This window comes from Heterocephalus glaber, unplaced genomic scaffold, assembly GCF_053883595.1.
Source record: "Heterocephalus glaber isolate CG9 unplaced genomic scaffold, H.glaber_assembly_v1.0 deba00000937, whole genome shotgun sequence".
Classification (NCBI taxonomy): domain Eukaryota; kingdom Metazoa; phylum Chordata; class Mammalia; order Rodentia; family Bathyergidae; genus Heterocephalus; species Heterocephalus glaber.
The window spans coordinates 8,894,299-8,915,173 of NW_028258173.1; the positions used below are offsets into that span (position 1 = coordinate 8,894,299).

The 20,875-nt window shown below is 44.4% G+C and overlaps 1 protein-coding gene across 20 annotated transcripts in view; it reads left to right on the top strand.

Annotated features, from left to right (window-relative positions):
* The window catches only part of Slc39a11 (solute carrier family 39 member 11), a 486,128-nt gene that overhangs the window by 339,156 nt on the left and 126,097 nt on the right, over nucleotides 1–20,875 (top strand). For 19 of the 20 annotated variants that reach the window (XM_087208172.1, XM_087208167.1, XM_087208176.1 and 16 more), the window contains one exon: nucleotides 772–942. The exons of the other annotated variant lie outside the window; for it this stretch is intronic. In XM_087208172.1, coding sequence (XP_087064298.1) covers nucleotides 772–942 — 171 coding nt within the window. The remainder of the gene's footprint in view (nucleotides 1–771; nucleotides 943–20,875) is intronic. 20 annotated transcript variants of the gene reach the window in all.

The window sequence follows — 20,875 nt, forward strand, 5'->3', positions numbered from 1 at the left end:
CTGACATCTGAGTGGGTCCCCCTGAGGCAAGAAACAGGGACACATGAAATTCTGTAGGGCTATGGGAGGGAAGGAACACAATACAGACAGTAGCAATCAGTACAGTCCAAGCACTTTCATGTACTCCATTCTCATTGAATCCACAGAATCCTATGTAGGTAGCCTTGTTGTTCCATTCTCATGAATCAGGAAACTACATCAGAGAGAAGTTAACTTGTTTGGCACCACTTAGCTGATGAATGGCCAAGTCAGGAAGCTTAAGTCAGCCGGTCTAGTTCTGGAATCTGTCCTAATCAGTACCCAGCATAGGTGTTGCTTTGTTTGGCTTTGCTTTGCTTTGCTTTGCTTTTTGCAGTACTGGGGATTGGACCCGGAGCCTTTGCACTGAGCTATATCCCCAACCCTTTGTTAATTTTTTTTTTTATTTTGAGACTGTCTCATTAAGTCACTAAGTTGCCCAGGCTGAATTCAAACTTATGATCATTCTGCCTCAGCCTCCCAAAGTACTGGGATTATAGGTGTGCACCACCATGTGTGGCTGGGGCACTGAGTTTTCATCTTTTTATCCTTCCTAGTACTGTACCTGGACATTGGGCGCTGAATATCTACTCAGCCAGTGTTTGCTGGATAACAGCCTGCAGGTGAATGAATGACCCATCAGTTTAGAAGTAGAGGGTTCCGGGTGTTGGAAGCTCCCTCTTGCTGCTGCTTGCCCACGTGTCACTGTGTGCCTTTTCAAACCTCTCTACCTCTCCCTCTCTTTCTGCTCAGACAAGAGTGAGAACGGCGAGGCATACCAGAGGAGGAAGGTGGTGGCTGGTGGTCCCCTAGAGGGTCCTGCTCCCCTGGCACCTTCTCCAGGGCACCTGGCGCAGCCCAGCAGCAGCAGCTGGAGGAGAATCACGTTGCTCATCTTGGCCATCACCATACACAACATCCCAGGTGAGGACTTGAGCTCTTGGCCACCTGTCAGGAGTCCGGACGGAGAAGGGGTAAGGGGTGGCTATGGAGGTGGAAGTACAGCCTTTTCTTTTCTTTTCTTTTCTTTTCTTCTTTTTTTGGTCCCGAGGATTGAACTCAGGACCTTGCACTTGCGAGGCAGCTGCGGTGCCACTGAGCTAAATCCCCGGCCCAGCCCTTTCTTGAATTTATGTTTTGAGTAACTCTTTGTGGGTTAAAACATCCCATTCTCGTCACTTTAAATAGCTTCTGCTGTTTCTACCTAGGAGTTCCTGTCTTTACATATTTGGTAGCAAGTTATTGGAATATAATTTTGTAACCATTAGGTGACTGCACTGGTGGAGGGTCCTTTTATAAATATATTTTTGGTTCTGCCTAGAGCTTTGTAAAAATATTGACTTAACTGCCTTCTTTATGGGGGCATCTTTCTGCAATGTCCTTACCAACCTTTTCCTGTTTAGCATTGTGGATTAGTGTGTTTTATGTCTTTGGATTAATTTAAAATGGGGAAAAAGACTTACTGATGTTTTATTTCAAAAACCACGTGCTTTCAGAACAATTAGAAAATAGAGGTAAATATCAAAATAATAAATAATAAAGGTATTATAAAAATAAGTAAATGGAGGGACTTGAGCTCCTTTGGTTTTATCTTGGAATTCCAGCTCTGTCTCTTACTAATGAGCTTATCTTAGAAAATTGCTTGAACTTGCTGAACCTTGGTTTTCTCATCAGTTAAAGGGGAGTAAGGCTACCACTAGCTTATTTTGAGGATTAGACAAGAGGCTAAATGTACCTACAGAGTTTGGTGCAGCCCTTGACCTTATGAGACCTTGACACATGGAAACCATTATTGGCGTGGACGGCACCATTCCCTGCCTTTCCAACCTGGACATCTACAGTCTTCAGTTCTGGAACACGCTGAGCCATCTTTGGTTTGTTCTAGGACCTAAGTCTGAGCAGGTGCCTTTCCCAGGGAATGTCCCAAGTGCTTTATTTTCTGAGTCCCTGCCGAGTTCATGGTGCTCATCTGTCACTCTGTGACAGGAGAAACACATGATAAAGCAGAGCTTTCAAATCACCACATTTTTCTCTTAAAAGTTCATCCATATGTTATTCCATCCACTTCTGGCCTTAATATTATAGAGGAAAGGCCAAAGTCAAGCTAAGTTTATTCCTCTGTGAAACTTGATATATTTTTGCTTGTTGTTATGCCTTGGAACGAAAATGTTCCTCTGAAGGCTCATGTATTGAGAGATGGGGCTTCACAGGGTAATTGGATCATGGAGGTGCTGCCCTCATCAATGGACTAGTTCATTGATTAGTTCACAGCTGAATGTGCTGTTTAGAAGAGGGGCCTGGTTGGAGCAGGTGGATCACTGAGGGCATGACCAAGAAAAATGTGTCCTATCCCAGCCACTTCTGTCTCTCTTCTTTCTCTGCTTCCGGTTGCTATGAGATAAGCAACTTTCTTCTGTCACGCCTTTCCGCCATGATGTTTCCTTCTGCCTTGGAGCCAGCTGACCGTGGACTGAAAGCTCTGGAACTGTGAGCCCAAAGAAATTCTTCTTCCTTTAAGTTATACATACCAGGTATATTGTCCCAGCAATGGAAAACTAACTGGCACAGCAAAGATACTTTTTGGTGTCTTTATAAGCTGAAAATTCTAATTCCTATTATATATATCCCAGTGCATATTAAATCCAGTGAAAACATGCTATGTCCACTCACTTTTTAAGCTCAACTATTCCCCTGGATGAGAAGCATGCTCCTCTATTGTTTCAATCCCAGTCTTAGTAATTTCTACTCTGTGGTTGTGTGTAGGCTGTTTTCCCAGAATTTTTGTCATGGCCTGTTTCTCTCTCACTTCCCTCTTGGCTCTTTCTCTTTGGGTCATGAGTAAACTTTTTAGTTTGATTTTCTAGAGATTCCCATTCAGTGTGTCTTGAACCCAGGTCTTGTGTGAAGGGAACTGCAGTGCACAGAGGGGACCAGAGTTGATTTCCCTCGTGGGAGGGTCTGGCCATATTCTCTGCCAAGGTCTTAAAAAACCCATTGGTAGATGAGGGCTCTGCAGTTCCTTCCAGCCCATAAGATACTGATGGCTCAGGCCAGGATGGAAGTGGCTAAGGTGGCGAACAGGGGGACTATCTGGGTCTCCATCAAAGGGGGGACGGGCAGTGGGATCTACCCGTAGGTTGGACGCGAGACGTGAGAGCAAGAGATGATGATGAGGAACCCAGGTGTCTCAGAGCTGGCTGCTGCAAGGTGGCCTTGCCATCAGCTGAGCTGGGGCAGATTTTAAGGGAATCTTAGGGTTTCATTTTGTATTGTGGGGCTTGGTGGAGATACCGATGAGGCAGCTGGTCACACAAGTTTGGAGGTGAGGAGCAAAGTCTGGCTAGAACTATATACATTTGTGAGTCATTGGCACATGAGTGTTATTTAAACCCATGGCACTGATGAGATCATCAGGGGTCTAAATCCAGAGGAATGGGGCTCTGAAACCCTGCTGTGGCTCCTTCCTTGAGTCTTCAGTTCTTACTTCGTCTAAAGAGATAGTAACTTACCCATAGTCACCTTAGCAGCATCATGCCCTTTGATGACGACTGCTTTAGGAGCCTGTCTGTAGCCAGCTTGTCTTTGAAAAGGTCTCTTCTTTAACACTGTCCTTTATAGTTTATTAAAAATTTAGCTACACCTTTGACATTCCCCGAGACTGTGGGTTTAAAGATAGGCTTTTCACAATGACTTAGTGGATAATTGGTTTTTGAAGGTTTTTCTTTTTTACAATGCTGATTCAATTTTTTATGTCCCATGAATGACATTTTGTTTAATTTTTCTTTCAATGTGGAAGGAAAAAAGAAAGCTTGATAATGAGTCTTCTGGCTCCTGGAGGTTTCTCAAGTGTGAAGACACAGCCATGGCACTTGTGCAAACCAAGGGCACTGGGGTTAATAATGTGATGCAGGCATGCAAGGACAGATGAGTTCCACTGCTGCTTCACAGTCTTCCTCTACACTCTGAAAAGCTAGGGACCCATGCACAAGACAGTGTTGTACATCCATCTTAGTTCTTTCAGGCTAATGTAACAAAGTACTGTAGACTGGGTGACATATATTGCCATAGACCTTTACTCCTCACATTCTGGAGGCACGAAGTCTGAGATCAAGGTGTGTGGTTAGGCTCTGGTGAGGACCCTGTTCTGGGATGCAGATGGCCCTCTTCTCATTGTGGCCCCTGGTGGTAAAAAAAAAGGGTGTGAGAGCTCCCTGGAGCCTCTTTATAAAGGCACTAATCCCATTCCCAAGAGCTCCACCCTCCGGATCCAATGAACTCCCCACGGTGCCACCTCCCAATACCATCACCTTGGGGGATAGCTTTCAACATATGAACCTGAGCAGGACACATTTAGACCAGTGGTGGCGGAGCTATAGCACATGTACTGCGGCAGGCTATTTGTATCATTGAAATCTCTAAAAGGTTCACCATCACTGATTTAGACCATAGCAATATAGCATCTTATGGGCAGTCTTAGGGATTTTGGCCCCATGAAGATTGTCCACATCCTTAGAGCAGGGAAGAATCCCCAGTTTAGAGGAAAAAACTGTATAGTTGGGCAGACAGTTTATATGATTTAAAAAGAAATGATGATGAGGGGCAGAGGGCCGCAGATGTGACCCCCTGGTGTATGCCCCAGAAGGGAGATGCTTTCCCCCTGGCCGCTGCCTGTGTGTATCTATGGTGAGCTTTGGCCCCTGCTCCAGGCACTGGAAAACAATAGTGGGGGAAACATCATGTTTTCTATGCAAGCACAGTGCCACGACAGTGCTTTTCCTGTAGTATCAAGCGAACTCAAGGGCCATAAGCTTTTGAAGAGTCCTGGACCTTAGGAAACAAGCTCTCTCTTTGTGTTTGAGTGGAATTAAAAATCAAAAAGCAATTGAGTTCTAGTAATCTCTTTTCTTGAGTAGTTGATGGCCTCAACAGTACAGTGCTTTGCATGAGAGAAAGTTAAATTTAAGCCTGAAGGGATTCTAGAGGTTATCTCATTTAAATGTCTCTCCAGTTGAAAACAGAGGGTCACTATTAATTTATCACCCTGGCTCCTCCCAGCCCAAATGTGGGATGATTCTGTGAAGCATAATACAAGTAGTACATTATGAATTTCATTTCAATTTAAAATTTTTTTTTTATCCTGGGAATAGAACCCAGCCGCAGAATTTCATTTATTTCTCCACTCACCATCCACTATTTCCTTTTGTTATGGTAGATATCACTCTGAGTTGTGATTATTTAAACATGTTTGTTTCTCCCCGTAGATGGAGCTTCTTGTCAGAGGGTCAATGCCATGATCTTTTTTGGATCCAAGGTCACAGCTCACTCTGAATCTCTGCTCTGTTCCACACATAGTGTAGACCAGAGCATCTAGAGTGACAAGGGCTTTTGGTCCCCACCCTCTGGTATACAGGAAGAGCAGCTGTTCGAGAGTTAGATGACTAGTTCTCTTTCTGCGTTGGCTTCCAGGTGGGCCAAAGGTGGGTGTTTGACTCATGTAGATCTTGATGAGTGTTTGAGATTATTTATAAAGATCCACAGACACAGAAGCTGGATGAATCACACACTTTTCATTTTCCTCTCTTTAGCGTCAGGAGCCAAGTTCATTTTGCTGGCTGTTGCAGTGACAGAGACCCAGGGCCATGTTTATATCTTGGGGATGGCACAGCAGTTGGTTTTAATTATTGGTCTTGTCATCATTGATGTTTCCTAATAATGGCTTCAAAAGAAATGCTCAAGGTTTTAGTCAAGCGATCTTTGTTTGGGGGAACAAAAACATCGATTTAGACAACAAACTATTGACAGTGGTTGGTTATTCCTGGGTGATGGAATGAGGCCTGATTTTTATTTGCTTCATGTTTTTGTGAGATTTATAACTCAGATAAAAATGTTTTTTGGAAGGGGGACCTCCATTGCCTCAATCCCCGACCCTAAAATCAACACCCATGAAAGTATGGAAGTAAGTTATTGTTCTGCACCAGAGCCAGTCTTATTGGTGTCAGTGACACTCTGTCTATATCACCCGGTTTTATTCTTTCTCCCCCAATCACTTTCTCTCTCCTAGACAACTCCACTGGGGAACATTTCTCTCCTGCGATGCCTTATTTTTAAAGCACGGAAAATTCCCAAGCTCTGCCAGTCACTTGAAGTTTTATCAGTTCCCTCCCACACTGAGGAAGTGTCCTGTTAAGTCTTTTTTTAAATTAACAGTTCAGCCAGGTGTGGTGGCACAAGCCTGTGATCCCCGCACTTGGTAGGCTGAGGCAGCAAGATCACTGTGATTCGTAGGCCAGCCTGAACTGCGTAACAAGATCCTGACTGAAAAAGAAAAGCAAAGCTGGGGTATAATTCACACACCATATCAGCCACTCTTTCAAAGTGTACAGTTCAGTGGTTTTAGTAGATTCATGAGGGTGTACAATTATTGTCACTATCTCGTTCCCAAATATTTTTATCACCCCTTGAAGCAGCCCTGTGCCCATTAGCAGTCACTCCGTCTCCCCTCGTTCCAGCTCCTGACTGCTCTACTTTCTATCTGCATGGATTTCCCTTATCTCTAGTTTCATGTATGTGGCACTATATACCATGCAGCCTTTGGTGTCATCTAGCACACTTTTTCCAAGGTTCACTTGTGTCATAGAACATGCATCTTCCTTTTCAAGGCCAGACACTGTCTCATTCTATGGGTGCACACATTTGGCTTATCCATTTATCACTTGATGGACATTTGGGTTGTTTCTGCCCTTTGACTGTTGTGAATATAACAGCAGCCACTTTTGTGTGGACACGTGTTCTCTTGTGTACATTCTTTAGAGTGGAATTGGCTGAGTCACATGGCAACCTCCTAACTTCTTGAAGCCAATTTTTGCTTTCTTAAGCCTCTTTGTTCATTTTCCATGTCACTGGCCTCTACACTTACAGGCAGGCAATCTCTCTGTGGTGAGGTCTAACCTCAGTACCACTGCCAAGGCTTGGCTTTGGGGTACCTATGAGCCCTGCTTTCCAATTGCTTTTGGAGTTGGGCTCTGTATGGAATGATGTGTTAAAATGCTGATAATTCAGGGGACAATTGAGAATGGGAGGAGGTGGTAGCTGCTGCTGGTGTTGGTGGTGTAAGCCTGGGCATTCAGCTTGTCCTAGTGTGGGCTCTGTGTGCTGTAAGGCGGCTTCGGGGAGCAACAGTAAGAACAAGATCAGGTCTGTGGCTTGCAAGAAGGAGCCAGTAACAGCAAAGAATATACCAACTGTTCGCTTTCCTGGGGCAAAGACTGCATAGAAATTTTTATCATTGGATAGGGACCTTCCCAAAGAAACATGTATGCAACCACTTCTACTACACGTCACTCTACTTCAGAAACTGGACGGCATGCTCAGAATGTCATGCAAAGCCACAAATTATTGTTAATAATAAACAACACTCATAATACTAAGGGGTATCACTTACAGGGGTCTTTGAAGAGTCAAGACATTGTATAGAGTATTCTGTGAGCAATATTTACATATTTTTGTGCACTCGTTTTACATTTGAAGAACTGACATTGGTAAAATACATTGCACATTTTCAAACTACACTTGCTGTAAGGTAAAATTGAGAAACTGGGTCCAAGAGGCTCAGAGATCAGGCCCTGCGCCATGTGCTTATGGTGGAGCTTGGCTCACAGGCATCCTGGCATGTTGTCCCCTCTCTGCCTCTTGCCCTGGTAAGCTCTGTTTCCTTCATTCTGGTGGGTCACAGAGTTTTTCAGAGCTGGTTACAGCAAAGTTGAATGACTGCTTCTTGCTTTTTGGGGCTTGCCACAGTGAATGTCAGTATCTGTGATACCACACTGGTGTGTTGGCGGGTTCTCACTCCAGGTGTGCTGGGCTTTGTTCAGCATGAGACTTGGGCAGGGAAACTTGAGCAGGAAACCTCATCTCTACATGGGCCACATGCTGTTGGCACGCTGCTGAAGTGTGGGATGAGCACCCGTGAGATGAGACCCTGCACATGCCTCTGCAAATGAAGATGATCCCGGACCCACATAGGTCATCAGCCTGAGGCATGGGACTAGCACAGGACTCAGAAAGGTCAGGGCTTAGATCCTGCAGCCACCAAATGCTTTACTTTCTAAGGGACCTTGGGTAAGAGCCTGAGAGTCTTAGTTTTCCCACCCTTAAACGGAGATAATATCTAACTATGAAGTTCAATATTAAGTGAACTGGCTGCAACAGCACCATGCAAGACCACCTGCTGGGTAGCCTGCTATTAAGGTAGAGCTCAGAGGACCTGGAAAACATGAATCTCTTCCACCTCCTCCTCTTCCCCATCCCTCAGTTCCCTCCTACTTCTAGCCACACCTTGCTTTGATCCTCAGGGATCTTCTAGTTCCAGCCAAGGTGGTTCTAAATGGGGATGTCTCAGAGAGCTTTAATCTTCATTTCTAGCAGTTTATTTGAAGATGCTTCTCATTTGCTCCACATGTTTGAAAACACTGTAATATTCTCCTTTAATTATCGGTGTCTCAGTGGGAAGCCTGACATTATAATTATCACAGGCTCCTGTACGGGATGACATTTTGGTCAACACATCGTGTTCCTGGGTGTGCACTATAGCAGAAGCTGGGAGCACACTTCCAAATTCCATCATTGGATGTGAGTGTAAGAACGGGCAAGAACATTCATAGAAGGAAATCACAAATCTGGGATCCCTGCATGACACTAAATAAATGTGGCGGGGAACTTTTAGATTCCCTATTATCCTGTGTCACAGGCTATAAACACACAGACATCCAAACCCTACTTTCTGGCCTTCAGATCTTGCATAGGAAACTATAGCCAAAGCCACAGCCTGAGGCTGAAATAGGATTGGGGTTAAAATCAAACCTCATTTCCACATTTGCTCCATTATATCATCCTCCTACTTATTATGTAAATTCAAGTAAAAAAAATTTCAAGCAAGAAAAATTCGAACACATTTTTATATTAGGACTCAAAGTTTCTGGTAGCTTCCAACTGTTTGCTACCATGGCCAGTTAGATATTGGCTAGAACAGGGTCTTAGGGAGGCAGAGTAGACCTGTACTGTCCAATACAGCAGCCTCTTGCGTTTAAACTTCATCACAATTAGAGAAAATGTAGAATTTAGCTTCTCAGCTACCCTTAGCCCCATGTCAGGTGCTCAGGAGCCTCAGGTACTGGTGGTGCCATTCCAGGTGACTCAGGTATGGTACGTTCCCATCATCACAGAAAGGTCTATTGGACAGCTCTGCCTTAGACCCTTAGCAGAAAATGAAACCCCACAAATCATTTACTGCTAAGAGACTTGCTGACTTGCCTTGCGAGAACTCTGTCTCAAGAAGACAATGTGAGACAACTGTTCTCAGTCACAGGGTGTGTCACAAGTATGTTAGAAATGCAGTGATTTAAAGATCAAGCTTTGCAAATGATTTATCTTGTAAGATTAAGGACAGGTACTGTATAGTCTCCTCATGATGCTGTCACTCTTGCTCACATTAGTTGCAGTCTCTTTTCTTCTTTCTTTCATGAGTGGTGGACAGAGATGGCCGGGGAAGGGTATAAGGGGGCCCCGAGTGCCATCACATCCGGGGTTGGGGATGGAAAGACTAGCTCCGAGGATGACAAGACGAGCTCATCACCTCTCCTCCGTGTGTTCCGTGTTAGCTACAGATGGGTCCTGCCCCTACCCCCGCCAAACCCCAGGCAATATAGTAGGTCTCTGTCTGACTCAACTCAGGTTTTGAAAAGGAAGCGTTGACTGACACGAAAATAGCTGCAACTTTTATTGTCAGATTTTTTTTTTTTGCTAGAGACGTCACCCAGTTCACCACTCCGTGGCCCTTAATATGACATTTATTTTAGAATATGTTGCCTGGAAAAACTTTGCCCCCTTGTGGAAACAACATAGGTCATTTACTGTGTGTACTTTTGTGTGTGTGTGTGTGTGTGTGTGTGTGTGTGTGTTACTGGTAATTGAACCCAGGGTCTTCACACTAAGCTACATTCCGAGCCCTTTTAAAAACTTTTTATTTTGAGGAGGGTCTCAATATGTTACTGAGTTGTCCATGCTGGGCTCCAATGTGTGCTCTTCCTGTTTCAGCTTTCCAGAGTGCTGGGATTACAGGTGTGCAGCGTAACCCACTGTGTATACCTTTTTTTTTTTAATTCCTTGGCTGGCAGGAAGAGCAAAGCTGCATTTGCTGCTTAATAAGATTAAAATACATTCTTAGAGTCTGAATATCAAAATTTCTCTCCTGTCTTACATCCAAGTGTTATACTGCACTTTAATCAGTTTCAAAGAGAGGGGTTTATTAATTGGTTGGCACAGGTGAGTTTATTCTTGTGTTTCCAATTTTCTTCATATTGTTTCCTGGACACAGACTATGTTTCTGATTCAGCTGCCTGAAATATTATTTCCTTTGGTTATAATGAAAACAGAAAATCAGCTGAGAGTGGAGAAAGAAATCTTTATTTTTTTATAGTGTTTAACCAATCAACCAATCAACCCACCAACCAGTACTTTTTGGATCCTTTCTGTGAAGCATTTACATTGCTGCTATGCAACAGTGATATTATGTGATACAATATGGAATTTTAAACTTCCTAGTAACCATGCAGAAAAAAAGTAAAGAGTAGATGAAATTAATTTTAAAAGTATATCTTATCTAACCTAATATAGCCACGATATTATCATTCAACATGGAACCAATATTGTAAAAATTGAGATCTATTACATTCTTTGAAATCCAATGTGTTTTATACTTCTGACATATCTTAATGTGGTGTTAAATTTCGATGGTTAAAGTGGAATATAGTAGCCAGGTGTGGTGGCACACTTGTGTAATCCAACACTTTAAGAGCCCAGGGCAGGAATATTGAAAGTTTAAATTCAGCCTGGGAAATTTAGTAAGTTAGCAAGATGCTATAACAAAACAAAATAACAACAAAAGTGTTGGGAATGTAACTCAGAGCAAAGGCCCTGTGTTCCAGTTCCAGAAAAAAAAAATGTAGTCCTACCCACAAAATACCCTTGCGTACAATGGAAAAATATTTTACATATCTGCAGTTTTTAAATTTAGCTTAAACAAAATTAAAATTAAACAAAATCATTCATTTTCTCAGTGATGCTAGCTGCATTTCTTGTGCTCAGTAGCAGCACATGGCTAACGGCTGGCATGACAGATGGGATTTTGTGGAGTGATACAAAAAAAAAGAATAAAGTACAGCCCTTGCACTGAAAGAACATTCAGTCTGACCGAGGGATTATGTTTATATACATATGTATTACAGTGCAGTGCAGAATGATTTGGTCATCACAAGAAGTCGATTCAGTAATACAAACCTTCAGAGCAGGAGTGTAATTTTCCCTTCAGCCTGATGAACTTGGGAACTTGGAAGATGATGCAGTTTAAAAAAATGTTGTCTAGGGCCAGGGATGTAGCTCAGTGGTTCCACCACCTGCCTCACAACCGCAAGGTCCGGAGTTCGATCCCTGGTACCCAAAAATAAATAAATAAATAAATAATGGTGTCTATGCGTTAAGGATTGCCATTTGGCCTGGCATGTAGCTCAGTGGTAGAGAGCTTACCCAGCATGTGCAAAACCCTGGGTATGATCTCCAGCACCACAAACAACAAGAGCTGCCATTTAACCCCAGTCTTGTCATATTGGTTCCCTGGTTGCCAGTGTTTCTGTCTGAAATAGAGGGGCTTGGACGAGGCAGTGGAACAGGCTTTTCAGAGGAAAGGAGGAAGGGTCAAGGCCACTGAGTGGATGCCAGACTGTTCTCAGGCTCCCGGCTAGTTAATGAGGCAACCAGAATTGAGGACGCAGTCACAGCATAGATCTCCCTTCCAGAGTTCGGGGCAGAGAGCTGTGTCAGGTGTCCTTTCTGCTAGATTTCATCCCTTCTCCTGGCTAGCTGCATGGCTCTACCACAGGCAAGGCTGTGATGTGATAACACATTCAGTCCCTTCCCTGTCCCTGGAGAAGCCACACAGAGGAGGGCTGGCCCCTGTTGCCTTCCCTATGAGTCAGAGGCTTATTGTGCCATTAAACAGAAATCACTGTGAACCCCCATGGCTTGACCGTGATCTTTGACAAGATCATGATTTGCTTTTGCTTCAGTATAAAGAGAATTGTAGCTTTTCTAAAATTTTCATTTATGAAGATACCCAGCACTGTTAGTAGCAGGATGGTCCGTCAAGGAGCCACCCCTTCATCAACATCTCTCTCGCCCCTGTGGAGGTGGCCTAATTTGTTCCAAAGCCGTTGCAGATAACAAATTTAATCAATTGATAACATTTGAGGTGCACGCTTTACAATAGTCGCAGCTGACTCGTATTCATGTATGCTAATTTCAGTGCACATTAATTATGTATTTAACAAGTCCCTGTTTATTCTATGTTGTCTCTATTCCCTTGATAGCTGTTATGATGTGGGGTTGAAAATAATTAAAATGTTACTTGTATTCTACAAATAATAATTAATGAAGTATGGATTCTGAAATGAAAATTTCATTACCTTCTCCTCCCTCTGATTAAAGACAACGAGTAAAATGGCCTCTAAATGTACTTCTAGGGCCCTTCCTTGGCTTTATCGTTTGTCTCACTCTTCAAAGTAGTTATTGGAAGTTGACTTCTCCATGTGGCATAGATGTGTCCTGATTTGACTTGAACAAATTTCTTCACTTTGGGCACTCCTCCTCTTGTTGACATGGAGACCAGTTCAGAAGAGATGAGCTCAGTGTCGGGGGTTTGGGAGAGGAATGGAACAGCCTGGTTGCTCTCCAAACTCAGTCTGTGCGAGAAATCCAAGCTCCCAGCAATACCTGGATTTCCAAACCATTTCAAACTGTCTTTTAGTGCTTCAGTTCTGCAGTACATAGGCAACCTCGTAGCCTGTCTTTTTGTATTTTACCTACAGAAAGGGTCGGCTCCACGTCATCATTCAGAGTTGCATCAATCAGTTGTGACTTTTGTCTGCTCTTGCAGTGATTGGCAGCTGTTGGGAGTATACATTTGATCCATTTCCTTGTGCTAATGATCCCGTGCCAAAGCTTTTCATGTCCCCATGCCCTGCAGATTCCTAGAGCCTGGTAACTAGCCCTGTCAGCTTCTTCTCCTGTGACTGACTGGTTCCTATTTTTCATAGCCCTCCAGGCACCTCTAAGAAGTGGCTCTTTGCAGTCCAACCCCTGGCTTAGGCTCCACCGAGCCTTGAATTCTCATCTTTCCGTCAGCTTCAGCAATACATATTGTACGAGGAACTCCAATAAAGGCTTTGAAAATGAGTTCAGTCACTTCTGTTTAATAATTCCACTCAAGAGAGAATGAACAGGGAGATGGAATACTGAAAAATTTAATTAACTCAAACCTCATAGATAATATCAAATTTGGAAATGGCATTTGAATTATCGTGATTTAGACTCTCCAAATTCCCCATTACTAATGATAAGTCAGAAATAAATAGGAGTCAACATTTCTAGTTTCTGTCTTATTTTGAAAACAATTGGCAGTATAATTATATGTAAGAACAACTTGGAGTTGTGATTTCCACATCTGTAAAAGAAGGTGGGGGGAATCATTGCAGCCCTGCCTCCTGCTCCCCAGGTGCTACGAAGGTAAATAGAGTCATGGATGTGAGCTTGCTTGAGAAAGCAGGATGTGAACTACACAGGAGTTTTTCTGGTTATTTGATGCAGCACTCCTGAATTTCAGTTCCTTTCAGCTCTGCACTCACCAAACGCTTCTCTTGCTCTGATTAAAGCTCAGAGCTGTTATTTCCAGAGAGTTTGTTCATCTATTCCTCCTCTTTACATTCTCAGAAATTCTTCCTGGCCCAAAGCTGTTGAGCTTGCTAGGATGAAAAAAAAAAAAATCGAAATCCTCTTCTCAGGAGCAAATGAGGTCTTCTTAAATGTCAACATGGCAATAACAGGCATCTTCTCTCCGCGTCTTTTAATCAAATGCATCTCTCCAGGCTTAGCCATTTGTTTACAAAGTCGAGAAATCACAGCGACAGTGTTGTCCTAGCTTTCCTTCCATGCCCTGGTATCTAGGGTCAGCCTCCCCTTCACTCTGGGGCCATGTAGGGATTTTTTATTAGCAGTGAAGGATGCGAGAGAAGTCAGCTGGTGGGCTGAGTCACTGTCCCCCTCCAGAAGACAGGGGAACAAGCCAAGAGGAGTCAGTGCAGAGGTGGAGTTTCAGGCCCTCAGGAACTTGTGGGAGTGCGGGTGCATGCAGGGCTCAGGGAGGATATTCCATGGTCCTTTGGGCTCTGTCTTGTAAGGGGCCAGTGGCTCTGCCCCATTTACTTCCTCCTAGGACTCAGGACAAGCACTGGGTTTTACCTCTTGGTAGTTCTGAAAAGTGCCCTTGTTGCTTAGAGACGGAGTTGGTGCCTGGAGTGAAGATAAGGTTGTCAAGGAAACCAAACCACAAATTCCCTTGTTTTTCTTTGGGTTGCTGGACAGAAGAGTTAAGGATTTTTGCTCTGACAACTGGAAGAAAAGTATCTTCTTTTTGGTGTGTGTTTTTAACAAATTGATGTGTTGTCTGAAACACAGCCAGTTGTACCTGAGTCGACAAACAGGACATTGAGCTTCTGGTTGTTCTTTCTGTCGGGGATGCATGCTTTCTGATCAAGAGAATTAAGCAGCCATTTTAGTCCTTATTCTTTACAGACTTGTAGACCCAGCTACCTAACTGCTGTATGATACAGCTGAGCTTTGTTGAACTCTAAATTTTCACTTGTTGTGCCAGCTTTTCTCTTTGTGTGTGGTTGGGATTTTCTTCTTGGAGATTCACAGCAACACTGCCCCCCACCCCCACTTTTTTGCATTCTCCATCTTTGAATTATTTCCATGTTTCTGATGATGGTGATAACACAACTAGACATCTTCTTTCTACCTCTGGTGTTTATGAGTCAGAAAAAGAATCCCTTACTTGCCCAACCTCAAGGAATTTCTTGTTCAAGCCAATAAAGATCTTGTCTACTTTAGGCCACTGTGTCAGAGGACTGAAGACTTGGAGGGCCATATCCAGGAGTGGTTCCCCCAGCGCTTCCCCCTTCCTCTCGAGCTAGGGGTCATGGGGGTTAAGGCCCAAGTAAAAGGTTCTTCCCTGATTTGTGGTAGTGATTTCAGTCCCTGCTGTGGGAAGCTTGCTGAGAGTTCAAATTCTTGTTTGTTTGTGTGTATATAAATGTGGGTGAATGTTTTTATGTGTGTATATGTGTGTGTGTGCATGTGTTTACAAGTAGAAGAATATATATAATATGTGTGTGTTCACATATGTGTGCTTAGTGTATAGAGGTGTGCATATGTATATAAGTGTGTCTGTGGGGGTGTAGGGGTGTGTGTGTGTGTGTGTGTGTGTGTATTTTTCTTATCTCCACAGACTTGTACCTTTGCCCAGGCATCTGTCTCCTCTTCTCCCTCCTGTCTGTGTCCCTCATGGGTAATGTCGAAGGTTCCCGAGTCCCTCTCCCTGCTTCTCTGCCCCATTCCCTGACTCCACACAAGTCTGTTCCCAGGGCAGCCTCCCTGAGCACACTCAGTCTGTCCCTTTGCCAGGCCTGGGGGTGTCTCAGAGGAGACACAGGTCACTCGGCCAAACGAGGGGGCCAGGAACACAACCACAATGGGGAAACAGCTGTGGCACCGTGTGGAGATGAGGACATCAGAGCAGAGAAGAGAGAAGAGTTCATGCTGTGTGGGGTGTGAGCACTACAGGGGTGGGGGACACTGGGACATGCTGTACCCAAAAGATGCAAAAGATTCTGCTAAAAGGAAAAGTGGGGGCAGACTCCCTGGAGCTCCACATCTATACTTCAGTTCGTCTGCTGAGCTTCCGAGCCCGGGTGGCCTTCAGACAGCCCCATTCAGTGCCCCTCCCCGTGTCCCCATTGGGTTGAAGCCCAGGCACCCCTGGGCTGGAAGCCTCAGGGTTACCATAGCTCCTTCCCACTGCCCTCTGTGGTCAAATCCCAGGATTACCTGCTCCTGTCTCCTTCCATGCTTTGCTGTCTTCCCCTCCCAGCCACCCTGCTCTCAAGCCCCAGCCCAGTGTGTTTCAGCCCCCCATTCTCCCTCTAGCCCTCGGAAAAAAGAGAGGTGTTTTCCATGCCAGTTTCTAGCTCATGTGAGGGAGGGGACAGTGTGGTGGTGGCAGCAGCAGTGGTGACAGAGTAGCTTCCACTCAAGCTTGGCCCCATAATAGAGCATAGCTGTGTGATTTCCCATACCTGTGGTACACCACTTCCCACAGTCCATCTGGGAAAATGTCCTTGGGAAAACTCCCTGGATAAGGACTACGGAAGCTGGCTTCAAATATCAGACAGAAGTCAGCTCCTGGGGCCAAGGTAGTCTTTTGAGGGAGTGAATTAAGCACATAACCTCTGGGGTCCAGTGCTCTAGGCTCAAATTGCTGTGGCTTTGCCACTTAGTAGCACTGTGCTTGGGACATGTGGCCCTCCCTGTGTCTCCATGTCATTCCTATTGTGGCCACTAACTCTACTGATATTGGGACCAACTGGCTGCCACCCAAGGGAACAGGTAAGAGTACAGACCAGTCCCAATCCCCACATTTGCTTTATGTTATAAAATGGAAAACACTATCTGTCACACCCAAACCATCAGAGGTGACATGGAACCCAAGACTTCCTAGGACTCCACAAATTCCTGAAAGAAAATCCGTGAGTGCTACTCACAGGCTCACCTCTGCTATGACCGAGGGTCAGGAGAGTGAGCTCGAGTGTCTGGATGAGTTTCTTCTTGTTGCTTCAACAGTCACTCACTCCTTTCATGCCTTAAAACAATAGGTTCATCATCATATAGCTCTGAGGCCAGAAGCCTTAAGTAAGTCTCCCTGAGTGAAAGTCAGAGGGTCAGCAGGGCCCTGCTCCTTTCTGAAGCTCTGGAGAGCATCCTTCTCCTTGACTTTTGTACTTTCCAGAGGCTGCCTGCATTTCTTGGTGTGTGGTCCCTTCCATCTTCAAAGCCTGAGATAACAAGTTGAGTTTTTCCACATTGTCTCCCTTCAACACCGACTCTCCCACCTTCCTCCTTCATTTCTAAGGATCCCTGTGATGGCTTTGGGCCCGTCCAGACAGTCTCCCCACCTCAGGGTCAGCAACCTTATTCTACCTGCAACCTCAGAGTCCCCTTGCCATGTAGCACAATATACCCACAAGTTTCAGGGAATTCAGAGGTGGACACTTTAGGAGGCCCCCATGCCAAGGGGCTCTGTTCCCACGGGTGTGGAAGTGGCTGCGGGCCAGAGCATTCTCCTTGCACAGCAAGCTCCCAGTTTTCAGGAGCTGGTGAGGCCTTGTCCAAAGCCTTTCCAGTGTATCTTCCCCGGTGTGGGGAAGGTTAGCGACTTACGTGAAGCTCCAGCTCACGAATTAGTCTTGTTTCTTCGGTGTTTGTTGTTTTGTTTCTTTGGCACAGGAGATTGAGCCCAAGGCCTTTGCACTGGACTATATCTCCAACCCTTTAAAAAATATTTTTATTTTGAGAGAGCATTCTGCTAAGTTGCTCAAGCTGAGCTCAAGCTTCCAGTCCTCCTACCTCAGCCTTCCAGAGTGCTAAGATTACAGGTGTGTAATCCACAGACAGCTTTCTTTGTGTTTTGCTCCCCAGTGACAGCTTTATTAGGATGTAACTTATACACCAGTCCATGAGTGAGTATAATTCACCTGTGAAAGTGTTCCGCTTAATGGGTTCTAATATAGACGGAGTTATGTAATCACCTCCGCAGTCAACTTAGGAACATTTCAGCACCACAAAGGAAACTCCCTACCCATTAGCAGTTGTTATGTTTTCCTCCAACTTCTCCCACTATGACCCCTAGGCAACCATTAATCAACTTTCTGTCCCTGTGTCTGCCTATTCTGGATGCTTCATGTAAATGGAATCATACAAGATGTGGCCTTTTGTGTTTGACACCCTTTGTTTAGCATAAAGTTTTTGAAGTTTATCTATGCATTGTTTATTTCTTTTTATTGTCAAATAGTATTCATCATATGGATATACCACATTTTGGGTTTATTTATTTTTTTATTTATTTGGTACCGGGGATCGAACTCGGGTCCTTGCGCTTGCGCAGCAGGCGGCAAAACCACCGAGCTAAATCCCCGGGCGCCCCCTCCCCCCATTTTGTTTATCCACTCATCAGTTCATGGGAATGTGAGTTGTTCTCACCTCTGCACTATTATGAATAGTGCTGTGGGGCACAGGCACAGGTTTTTGTGTGTACATGCATTTTCATTTCTCTTGGGCATGTATGTTATGGCTTATATCTAGATGTCCCCCCAAAGCCTCATGCATTCATAGGTGGGGTTTTAGGGAGGCGATTGGATCATGGCTGTGTGATACTGGATTAGTCCACTCGTGGATTTGTTTTGTTTTTTTCACTCATGTTTATAACTGGGTGTGATGTTGGGAGAAGTCCAGTGGATCACTGTGGGCGTGGCCAGAAAGGGTGTATAAATATACCCCTCCTCCTTCCTAATGTGCCTGCTCTGCTGTGAACTGTTTCCTCACTGCCCTACCGCCCTGCCTTGGACAAACCCACTATAGCCTGAAATCTTCACAAACTGTGAGTCAAAATAAACCTCTCCTCCTTTTTTTTTGGTACCAGGGATCCAACTCAGGACCTTGTGCTTGTGAGGCCGGTATGGTGCCAATGAGCTAAATCCCCTGCCCTAAACCTCTCCCCTTTTAACATATGGGTGTCAAGTATCTTGTTCCAGCAACAAGAAGGTAACTAAGACAATATATCTAAGAAGGAGAGGACTTGGTCTACGTCAACTATATATTTCATATTTTGAGGAATTTGCCACACTTTTTTCAAAGTGGTTTTATTAGTTAGGATTCTTTAGAGAAAAAGAATCAGTAGAAAATATTGTATAATTACACAAGGGGATTTATTAAGCAGGCTTACAGCCTCAGAGGCAGGACAGTCCACACTGGCTGTCTATGTGCTGGAGACCTGGAAGGTCCAATAGTGGCTCAGCCCAAGAAGATGGAAGCCACAGAACAAGAAGGGTCAACAATGCCACAGTAGTCCATGGTGGAAAGACTGGAAGCTGTCTGGAGAGTCACTGGTATGGGTCTGAGATGGAAGGCTGAAGAAACTAGAGACAACATCCAAAGGCTACAGCAGCAAAGAATGCACCTGTTCAAGAAGATTGGAGCTTTTCAAAAACGGGCAAACCACTATCTTCTTTTCGTGTTCTATTCTACTCAGCTACAAGCCTATTGGTTGGTGCCACCCACAGCCCAGTGAGTCTTCCCCACTCAGTTTGCTGATCTACATGTTCATCATCTACAGACACACCCAGAACTGTGCTTTGCTAAGCTGCTAGGTGTTTCTGACACATCGTGACTACCGGATGCCATGGCGTACTATTTTACACTCCTGCCAGCAGTGTTTGGGGGCTACAGTTTCTCCACACTTCACCAACACCTGTTATCTGTCTGTGTTTTTGATTCCAGCCTTCCAGTGTGTGAGAGGTGATAATTCATTGTGGATTTTTAGTTGCATTTCCCTGATGACTAATGAATGTCATGAGCATCTTTTCAATATTTCCATGGCAACAGTTCTTTCTTTGGGGGTTAAGACCCCATGACAATCTGATCAAGCTTAGAGAATCTTGCCCTAAATTCCTGTGATGCACATAAGCAAGCTATATTGTATGCACTGCCTTGGGATTTATAAGCCCTGTGGCCTCCTGATCTAATTCCATTCCCAAAATGTCTCTCCTAGTATAGCAGCTTAGCTTAGAAGAAGCAGGATTCAAACTGAGTGTGGTAGCACACACCTGTAATTCTAGCACTCTGGGTGTGTTAGTTACTTTTCTGTCATTGCTGAGGCAAAATACCCGACACCCAAAGTTAAAAGGGGAAAGGTTTATTTGGCTTACAGTTCATAGAAGTTTCAGTCCATAATCAGCTGGCTTCAAGGCAGGGTGGCACATGGCAGAGGGGCAATAGCTCATGTGGTGGAAGACAGCAAAAGTAATCAGAGACCTTAACAACTTCTTTCTGCCCCTTTTATACCATCCAGACTTCCGGGATTAGGGCAGTGCCAAACGAGTCACTCACATGGTTTAGTAATCACACACCCTTAATTCATCACACACTCTAGAATCACACACTCTAGATTCAGCCACCTCTAAAAAAGCATGAGGCTTTGGAGGGATGTCTAAACATGAGCCATAACACTGGGTATCTGGGGGAGGAGAATCACAAAATCAAGCTCCACCTGGGCAATTTAGTGACTTAATAGACTATTTTTCAAAATAAAAAATGGCTAGCTCAGTGTGAAAGCCCTGGGTTCAGTCCGTAGTACTACAAACACAAGAAGAAGGCAGAAGAGGAGGGGGAGGTGCTGCAGGAGGAGAAAGATTCAAACCCTTCCCTGGAAGAAATCAGGCTTATGTGGAAAAGGGAATTTTTATGCTGTGTGTGTGTATGTGTGTTCACTTTTATTTTAAATTGAGAGCAGCTTTAGTATTGAAAAATCCTTTCCGAGCACAGAGGCCTGATACTTTTTTTCTCATGTTCCTTTCCTCACCTGGAGTCCCATTCATTCATTACCAAGTTCAAGCATCTTGCAGCAAGTTGCTTTCTATAGGTTTCCATTCAGATGCAAGAAAAAAAAAAACCTGTGTATTTTCCTGAGTGCTAGAAAATTCCCAGTGACCAGTCCAGAAAGACAAAACACTACCAGCGTGGACAGAAATGGAGCTCATGTTGCATTAATAATCCTGGATGTTACTGGGCTAATAAGAAATTAGAATTTACCATTTGCCTTTGAACTTCAGCTTGGGATGTCTGTCCCCTCTTGGGATTA